Source organism: Chiloscyllium plagiosum, unplaced genomic scaffold (genome assembly GCF_037043375.1).
Source record: "Chiloscyllium plagiosum isolate Xiang-an unplaced genomic scaffold, Cpla_swu_hap1 HiC_scaffold_2, whole genome shotgun sequence".
NCBI classification, from domain to species: domain Eukaryota; kingdom Metazoa; phylum Chordata; class Chondrichthyes; order Orectolobiformes; family Hemiscylliidae; genus Chiloscyllium; species Chiloscyllium plagiosum.
In genome coordinates, this window is record NW_028270140.1 from 47,833,591 (window position 1) to 47,844,010 (window position 10,420).

The 10,420-nt window shown below is 42.6% G+C and overlaps 1 protein-coding gene across 1 annotated transcript in view; it reads right to left on the reverse strand.

The window, feature by feature from the left end:
* ermp1 (endoplasmic reticulum metallopeptidase 1) overlaps positions 1-3,637 on the reverse strand; it is a 45,752-nt gene extending 42,115 nt beyond the window's left edge. Inside the window, exons 1-2 of the mRNA XM_043715199.2 lie at positions 3,294-3,637; positions 1,180-1,478 (exon numbers count right to left, since the gene is read on the reverse strand). Coding sequence (XP_043571134.2) covers positions 1,180-1,478; positions 3,294-3,622 — 628 coding nt within the window. The 5' untranslated portion in view covers positions 3,623-3,637. The remainder of the gene's footprint in view (positions 1-1,179; positions 1,479-3,293) is intronic.
* Positions 3,638-10,420: the final 6,783 nt, after the last annotated feature.

Here is a 10,420-nt window from a genome sequence, read left to right on the forward strand (position 1 = left end):
GCAGAACAACCTGTACAGACAGGTATTAAAATTCCAGGAATGCTAATAATCCTTAAAAAAAAAACACGAACAAAACTATTCACACAAAGAACCTTAAAATTGAGGAAAATCTGTTCATTTTTAAAATCTTAATTTTATCCTGATACATGCCTACAGTTACAAAAAATGACTTTTAAATGTGATCAGGTTATTTAAGAGTTATTATTTAAGAGTTTCATTTCCAAAGAATTACATTAGGGACCTGACCCGAAATTTTCAGTTTTCTAATTCACTGTTTGCATCCCATTTAAAGTACCTATTCTGTCTTACATGCTACAAAATTATTTCCCTAACAATTGTAAAACGGAGCAGAAATATTGCAATTAGTCTATGAGAACCAGATAACATCACACATATTGGAGTTAAAAAATGGTACTTCTGGTTTCAAGTAGAAAAACATTCAGCGGCCTTCCAGAAATTCTACTCTCTACGACGCCTCAATAGTTCCCTTGCTGGCGTGACCTCCAAACATGGAGCCCCATCTCCAGCACTACACATCCACTACTACCATCCCTCGCAATTTAGATGTAATTGGTATTTCAGAAGTATAGCCAAGTGTAAATGACCAGGTCTCCCCCTCTGTTAGCTATATTTCCAATCTTTGGCACACTAAAGCTACAATCTGACTTCACTTTCAACATAAGGAAGCTGGCTTTAATAACATAAGCACGGGTAAGCAGTCCCATGTGCTCAATTTAAAGTAATGCCTGCTGGGATCAGCAATTATATAGGGGTCTGGAGGGAGCAGAGTGATTAAACTAAATAAGGAACTGTGTCTCAAAAGACATGTGTTTTGTCCTTAAATAACCCTAAAGAGACTACAATTGACACTTTGGTCCTTTATTTCAAGCGAGCTTCTATTAAATGAAAGGTGTTTTTTTTGATATAGCAGCACCACATGTGGAACTTTTATTTGTTTAGTTTCAGTAAGCCTTGCAGTCCTGACTTTCCACATGAGCTGTCAGACAGAAAATCCAACCCATTTCAAATGTCATTGACCCATATGCCACCTTGGGAAACTGTCAAGTTACAGTGTACACACCTGAAATACCAGTTGGAACTAGATTATAAGATTACTGTGCAATTATTCAGGGCAAAGGGCAGTAAAAAAAAAGCACAGAACAAAAAAAAACTATTTACCTGGACTGTTGGCCACTGAATCGAAATGGCAGTTTGCAAGCACTGCATGTTTTGCTCCTTTTTTTGGTTCTAGCTTCACAACAACATTGGTAATATTATCATAGTAGCTACTGAAACCTCCAAGAAAATCAATGCTGAAAAAGCCAGTTGGTCTCTGGATATCCACTACAATGTTATTTGCTACTGCCTTTCTTTTGATTTCCTGGATCTGTTTTAACAGGTAGTTCACAGTCAGGATTTCATTAGCAGGACTCCCAACAGGCCTGGGTCCAAATTCAGTAATGTGCTGGAGATGCTTCCTAAAAAAAGATATCAATATTTTGTCACCTTACTAAATGAAACAACTTTACATTTTGAAGAGAGTTGATGTCAATCATTAGCCTCTTGTCCACATACTACTGCCTTCAAGTCAAACTTCACCAGCCTAGATCTTTTACATTCAGTCATCCCCATCATGAGCCCAAAATTGATGCAGACACTAGCACATTGCACTATGCTCCAAATTTAGAACACTCCTTTTTGTACAGGCACAATTTTTACATTCTCCAAAACCAGTTCTGATCAAGGCAAATGACTGCACTTGTACTGAAACATGAGCAAAAGCATGAAAGATTTGAATAGTCCATTTGTCTCAGCTGAATTTCAACCCAAGGTGCAGAAATAAAATAAGAGGTTGGAATCCATTGCATTATTCAAGCTCTTTAAAAAATGAGGCAATGTTATTCTCAAAATCAAGATAATGCTCCCCTTTACTTTTGTTATTTAAAGTTCCTGACACTGGTTTAAAGATGGCCTGTACAGATTCCACATGATGTTTGTGAAAGCAGTCACAATCAGAAAGGCTACCTGATTTGTGTCTGAACAGTGAGATTACAAATTATGACTTAAGGATTGGAAGTATTTACATCAGGAAATGCTGCAATTTCAGTGCATTTGTGTCACCTGTAGTGCAACATGTTCAATGGGTGTTTGAAGGGATTGCAACCTATAAGAGGAAATGGGAGTGGGTGGGGGATCAGAAAAGAGGGCTGAAGGGTCATAATGCTGATCTGTAATGCTGTATTTACTGTTTTGAGTTCCCAATGTCATCTTTGATGAGGATGGGCCTTAAAGCCAAACCGCATCAGCACCGGTCACCTCCAACTCTGAGCCCATTTTCAATTCCAACCTAAGCCTCCCTTGCAAATACAAAATATGGTAGGCAGACTCCTTCAGGAGAAAGATGGGATTAGGATAATTCGTGACTTCTGGTATCTGTCTTAAAAAATGAAGATCCTATCCTCACTAAGACAATGGGAATGTAGACAATAGGAGACAGGCTGAGTAGGTTCTTTTCCCCTCGGTGCATGTCTCAGGTACAAAACAGTCTGACCTTAAGGCAGTAAAATACTGGGCTAAGAAGTCTGACACAATCCAAATACCACAACTTCAGAATCAGTGCACCATTAACAGAGAACACAATTCAAGCCAAGACAGATCAAAAACCATTAACTGCAAACTGCCACTTAGACATTGCAAAATTACAGCTGTTCTTATTTTAGAACTCATTACAATTAAAGGACTTATAGGTAGGCAGAGCAAAACTTCAAATTCAAGTAGACCGTGGCTTGTGTGCTTCTAATTTCTACTCCAACACCACACCATTTGGTTATGTTCAACTGAAACTGATTACCAAATGCTAGTTAATGAGATTCGAGAGTGTGGTGCTGGAAAAGCACAGCAGGCAGCATCCGAGGAGCTTGAGAACCGATACCTACAAAGTGTTCGAAGTTAGATATTTTTGCATCTCTGAGCATGCCTCGTTTTTTCAGCAATACCGGAGCGGAGCTCAGCAATCAAATAGGTAACTTAGAACTTTGAATATTGCTGAAAAAATACAAAAGTACATTCGTTAGAGCATAGCAATTTTTGCAAAGCGGGAGAGCTTGAACAAAATGAATCTTTATTCAGCAATATGCACGAGTGTTCGAATTCAGGAAGTGTGCATAAAGACATGAAGCACCACATTAAAGCAGCAAGAGTTGTCAGATTGGGTGAGATGTATAGGAATAGGCAAGGTTCAATCCAACTGGGAAGTTGCAGGCTGAAGGTCTGGCTCTCTATCTCCGGGTTACCTTGCTGCCTTGGCGTCGAAGCCGTCCCGGTGCTGACTTGGTCCCAGTACCACCAGCTGCCGCAGGGAGAGCTGAATCAGCGCCCATAGCAGCAGCAAGTAGACGCCTACCAGCAATGAGGCGCCCGCTTCAGGTACCTCTCCGGTAACCCTCACACCATCTTCCCTGCCTTTGCCGGGCCTCTGCCCGCCCCGAGCTCGGGCCCACGGAACCGGTTCCGCGGGCGATGCCTCACTCCCGGTCTCCTTCGCCCCTGCCCCCCGAATCCGGACACCACGGCTCCTTGAGCCGCTCTCCAAACCTGACCTCTCCCTGGTGATCGCCGACATTGGACCTCACCTCCCGGTGACTACCCGCCGATCACGTCGGTCAGACCCCGCCCCTCCGCCGGGCCGCGCCTCGCCTCCTACCATAGACCCCGCCTCTCGGCGGGGCCACGCCCCTTAACGGACCACGCCCCTCGGCTGGGTTTAGCCGCGGCTCCTACCATAGACCCCGCCCCTCGGCCAAGCCGCGCACCCTATCATAGACCCCGCCCCTCGGCCAAGCCGCGCCCCCTATCATAGACCCCGCCCCTCGGCCAAGCCGCGCCCCCTATCATAGACCCCGCCCCTCGGCCAAGCCGCGCACCCTATCATAGACCCCGCCCCTCGGCCAAGCCGCGCCCCCTATCATAGACCTCGCCCCTCGGCCAAGCCGCGCCCCCTACCATCGACCCCGCCCCTCGGCCGGGTCGTGCCCCGTACCATAGACCCCGCCCATCTGCCGGGCCGCGCCCCTTACCATAGATTCCGCCCATCGGGCAAAGACCCTGCTCGTTCCGTCGAGGACTACGCCCCCTGACATGTGCCACGCCCCTCGGCCTGGCAGCATTCCTGGGTTATTCAGCCAAACGGTGCCAGGGTTTACGCCTCACTCCAGCATCTGAAGTGGTAATTTAGTCTTACATGCCGGTTAGGTCAATTCTATTGTTAGTATTGCTAGCACAAAGGCCTGTCCACTCTCTAAGTTATTCCAGAGCACAATTTAAAAAGGAACAAACTTTCCTTGGACAATATTTTTCACTCTTATGACCAACCACAGCTGAACTAACATATTTGCTGGTGTAATAGTGACTTCGTTTATTATATAAATCATTAGTTGTGAAGCGATTTAGAGGCATACAGCACAGAAACAGACCTTTCAACCCAACTCATCCATACTAACCAGGTTTCCTCAACTGAACTAGTCCAATTTGCTTGCATTTCACCCACATCCCTCAAAACCATTCCTATCCTTGTACTTCTCCAAATGTATTTTAAATGTTAAAAAAATTACACAACACCAGGTTATAGTCTAACAGGTTTATTTGGAAGCACTAGCTTTCAGAGCCCTGCTCCTTCATCAGGTGATTAGAGAGTGGCACTCCGAAAGCTAGTGCTTCCAAATAAATCTGTTGGACACTAACCTGGTGTTGTGTGATTTTAACTTTGTACACCCCAGTCCAAAACACACATACCCAAATCATGACTACCATTGACATTTTAAATGTTGGTAATTGTACTCGCCTCTATCACTTCCTCTGGCAGGTCGTTCCATATATACACACATCACCCTGTGTGAAGAAGTTGCCCTTCAGATCCCTTTTAAATTTTTCCCCTCTCCCCTTAAACCTATGCTCTCTAGTTTTGGATACCCCTATCCTGGGGAAAAGACCTTGGCTATTCACCTTATCTATGCCCCTCATGATTTTATAAACCTCGAAAAGGTCACCACTCAACTTCCTCCACTCCAGGGAGAAAAGTCTCAGCCTACCCAGCTACTCCTTACAGCTCAGAACCCTCCAGTCTCGGTAACACGGTTATAAATCATTTTTGCATCCTTTCCAGTTTAAAAACAGGGTTACCAGAATTATACACAGTACCCCAAATGTGGCCTTACCAATATCTTGTACAGCTATAAATTGACATCCGTATGACGTCTGTATTCAATGCTCTGACTGATGAAGGCCAGTGTACCAAATGCCTACTTCACCACCCTATTTACTTGTGACACCACTTTCAAGGAACTACATACTTGCACTACTAGGTCTCTCTGCTCAATAACATTCCATAAGACCATAAGACATAGGAGCAGAAATTAGGCCAATCTGACCATCGAGTCTGCACCACCATTCAATCATGGCTGATAAGTTTCTCAACCCCATTCACCCCATAACTGTGGATCCCCTTGATACTCAAGAACCTATCTATCTCAGTCTTAAATATATTCAATGACCTGGCCTCCACAGCTTTCTGTGGCAATGACTTCCACAGATGCACCACTCTCTGGCTAAAGAAGTTTCTCCTTAGCTCCATTCTAAAAGGTCTTCTCTTTACTCTGTGGCTGTGCCCTCAGGTCCTAGTTTTGCGTACCATTAGAAACATCTTCCCAACATCTACTCTGTCCAGGCCATTCAGTATTCTGTATGTTTCAATTAGATCCCCCCCTCATCCTTCTAAACTCCATTGAGTATAAACTGAAAATCCTCAAACATTCCTCATATATTAAGCTTTTCATTCCTGGGACCATTCTCACGAACCTCCTCTGAACACGCTCCAGCTCCAGTACATCCTTCCTGAGATATGGGGCCCAGAACTGTAAACAATACTCCAAATTTGGTCTAACCAGAACCTTACAGAGCCTCAGACATGCATCGCTGTTTTTATATTCAGGTTCACTCAAAATAAATGCCAATATTGCATTTTCCTTCCTAACTACTGATTCAACCTGCAAGTTTACCTTGAGAGAATCCTGAACTAGAACTCTCAAGTTTCTTTGCACTCACATTCCCCAGGGTCCTACCAAGTCCTGCCCTGGTTTGTCTTACCAAAATGCAACACCCTGCATTAATCTGCCATTTCTCGGTCCACTGAACCGTGTTGATCAAGATCTCATCATACATTTAGATAACCATCTTCACTATCCACTTGACTACCAACTTTGGTGTCATCCCTAAACTTATTTGCCATGCTTCCTATATTCTCATCCAAATCATTTATGTAGATGCTAAACAACTGTGGACCCAGCACCGATCCTTGCGGCACTCCGCTAGCCACAGGCCTCCAGTGTAAATCCTCTACCATTACCCTCTATCCTCTATCAAACCAACTTTGTATCCAGTTGGTTAGCTCTTCCTGGATTCCACGTGATCTAACCTTCCTCACCAGCCTACCCATGTAGTACTTTGTCGAATCCCTAGCTAAAGTCCATGTATCACTCTGCTTTCATCTATCTTCTTAGTCACCTGTTCAAAAAACTCAATCAAGTTTGTAAGACACAACTTCCTAAGCATAACTCCAAATCTGAAACATCCTAATACCTTACTCCAAACTGCTGGAAAATATCAAATTTATATGAGATTAAACTTTCCAGAGAGATGTCATGTTTCCTAGTCTCTTGAAAAAAATGCAGTGCTCACAACCATACAAACATTACCATTGTTCTATGGCATGCATGCGATCTTTGTGTATCACCAGGGAAACCATGACTAACAGCTAGATATATCTGAGAATATTCTGACAATTCTGATGAAGTGTTAGCTTCTACCTAAAACAATATGTGGTTGGAAACCCTTCAAATCACCCAATTTAGTGCCTACTGCACCCTGAACTTTTGCCTCCTTAAACCTACTTGTGGTCTTCAACATCAGCTGTAGCTCAGTATCAGATGACCCCCTTCACACAAGATTTTTGGTTCAACTCTCACTGGAGCATTTGAGCACAAAAATATAGGCTGCTGTGCAGTAATGAGGAATATGAGAGGTTTCATCTCAGGTAAATGTAAAACACCCCAGAGCACTATTTATGAAGAGGTGCAGGAACGTTATCTCATCTTTCTAGACAATATGTATCCCTCAATCAACATAATAAGACACATTATCTGGCTACCATCATGTTGCTGGTCATGGGATGTTGCTGTGTGCAAACTGGCAGTCATGTTTCTTACTTTGCAACAGTTACTACATTTAAAAGTATTTAATTGGCTGTAAGATGCTTCACAATCCTATGGCAGGACTTCCAAAAGCTTTGGTTGCGACTGAGAGTGTTAGAGAATATGGGAAAGTAAGTATGAGTGGTAGAGAGCAAATGAAGGTGAGAATGTGAGGAAGTGCCTATTTTGACAGTGAGTAAGTGAGGATGAGAGTTCAAGAATATGTGGTAGAATGTAAGAGTATGGGTGACTGAGAGAGTGTGAGGAAGTGAACATGTGTGGCACAGAATGAGTGAAAGTGGCAGCAAGCACATGAGGGAGAGAAAGTAAGTAACTAATTGACATAACAAAGGATAACAACTGAACATTTGCTCACACACCGAACCCTAAGTAAGAGGTAATCTTATGATTAGGGAACTGAACAAGGTGAATGCTGAGAAGATATTTCCCCTTATGTGGAGTTGAAACATAATGACAAAGTATAAAAATTACTTTTTTGGTTAAGGCTGAGTCAAGGAGAATTTCTTTCCCTCAGATCGCTGTCAGTTTATGGAATTCTTTTCCCAAAGAGCAGTGCAGCTTGGATCAATCAATATTTTCAAGGCTGAGTTAATTGTAATTTTTAATGGAGAGTATCAACTGGCAAGTTATATGGGATTCAGAACTAGAATGTGGTATTGGGCCACAACTACATCAGCCATGACATTAACAAATAGTGAAGCAGTGTTGAGGTACTGAATGGCCTATCCTTGTTCCTAATTGTTATGTTCATCTGACTGGAATGTTGCTATGTTGATTTTCTGGCAAATACTAAATAAAATATTACACAATAAGATCCCACATAAATGTGCCTCTTTGTGTTATATCAGGGTGGATCTCTGAAGAAAGAATGTGTTGTTGTTTAACCAGTTCCTTAATTGCAATTATAAAAGTAGTAAAGTCATAAGTAGACAAACTGAACACATTTTCATTCCTGCCAAAAATAATCACATTTGATCAAATTTTGTTTTTTTTTAACAATTGTTCAAGTAACCACATAATTGTTGTCAGCTTTTGGTGAATATTCTTAAAATATTTTTGGAAGTTTGAAAATGGCTTATAGGAAATAAGGGGTTAGTTTTGCTTTGTAAAGTACTTTATTTGGCAGTATTTTGACAAGACTATATATATTTACCAGCAAATTTCCAGAGTTCTCAATACATTGGAAATTAAGATGTTTTCAGTAGTCATAAAACTGAGATCCTTATTCCAGTATTTTGAATGAACATAGCAAATTCCACAGACCAATTCAAAGAAGTCAAATAAGATAACCCATTGAGCTGTCAAACATTCCACTTAATCAAAAACTCAACAATAATTTATCCCATTTATTATTCAGTTGTGTTTTCATTTTGTTTTTCGTGTAACTAATATTTAAAAAAAAAATCAGTTTCCTCAAATGGCCATGCTTAACTTATCACTTAATGAATGTGTCACTCAAAATATGCTAAGTTTCTCCCCTAAGGCCAGTGGCCCAATGGATAAGGCGCTGGCTTTCTAAGCCAGGGATTGTCAGTTCGGGTACCATTGGGAGGGGGGCATGAGATTTGTTCTAAAAAATAACTTCTGCTGTTTTAGCTGTGGGAGCTGGTTGATCCCATTGTGAACAGCAGTGACCACATCTGCAGCAAGTGTTGGTTTTTGGAAGAACACCGGATCAGAGTTGATGATCTGGAATCTGAGCTTCAAACACTGCTGCATGTCTGGGAGGGGGAGAGTTACCTGGATGCTTTGGTTCAGGAGGCAGTCACACCCAGTAGATTAAGTAATTCAAATTCAGTTAGTTATCAGGGACAACACGGTGTGACTGGAAATGAGGCAGGTAGGGAGATTCTGAGTTCAGGAGTTGAGGAGCCTCAGCCCTTGACCATGTCCAACACGTATGAAGATCTTTGCTCCCTGTATGGATGAGGAAAAGTGCTGTGGGCAGGATGAGCCAGCTGACTACAGCACCATGGTGCAGAAGGCCACTCAAGAGGGGGGAGCAAAACGACATGTAGTTATTATAGGGGATTCTATAATTAGGGGGACAGTTGGTATCCTTTACGAGCCGGATCAGGAGTCCTGCATGATGTGTTGCCAGCCCGGTGTCAGGGTGCAGGACATCTCCGATCGGCTTGAAAGGATATTGGAGCAAGATCCAATTGTTGTAGTCCAGGTTAGCACTAACAACATAGGCAAGGCTAGGAAGGAGGACCTGTTTGGGGAGTAGCAAACACTAGGAAGGAAATTGAAGAATAAGTCTTCGAGGGTCATAATCTCTGGATTACTGCCCGAGCCACATGCTAATTGGCATAGGGATAAGAAAATTAGGGAAGTAAACATGTGGCTAAGAGATTAGTGTGAGAAAGAGGATCCTATTTCATGGGACATTGGCATCAGTTTTGGAATCGGGAGGATCTGTACTAATGGGGCGGTCTCCACCGGAACCAATCTGGAAACACTGTGCTAGCAAAAAAGATAAATAGGGTAGTCACTAGGGCTTTAAACTTGTGAATTGGGGTGGTGTTTTTGGGGGGAGGGGGGGGGAGTATGGAGTCAAGTACAAAGATAAGCAGCAGGTTAGCATGTGTGCAAGGTTTAAATTCGAGGCAGACTAGGAATGAAGCGAAAAGGAAGAATAACTTAGGACATATTACTCGAGATGTTGGAACTCATGAGGATAAGAAAATTAGCATTAAGCTAAATTAGCATTACCTGAATGCTCGTAGTATCCGTAAAAAGTTGATGAGTTAACAGCACAAATCATTGTGAATGATTACGATGTTGTGGGCATCACAGAGGCGTGGTTGCAGGGGGTTCAGGACTGGCAGTTAAACATCCTAGGGTTTACAACTTATTGAAAAGACAGGGAGGTGGGCAGAGGGGACAGGGTTTCCTTGTTAGTTATGAAAAAAATTAAATCTATGGCACTGAATGTCATAGGGTCAGATGATGTGGAGTCTCTATGAGTGGAGTTGAGGAACCACAAAGGCAAAAACACCATAATGGGAGTTATGTACAGACCTCCTAACACTAGTCAGGACCAGGGGCACAAGATGTACTGGTAAATAGATAGGTCACAGTGATCATGGGTGACTTCATTATGCAGGTGAATACTGTTGCCGGTGGATCCAAAGAAAAGGAATTCATGGAAT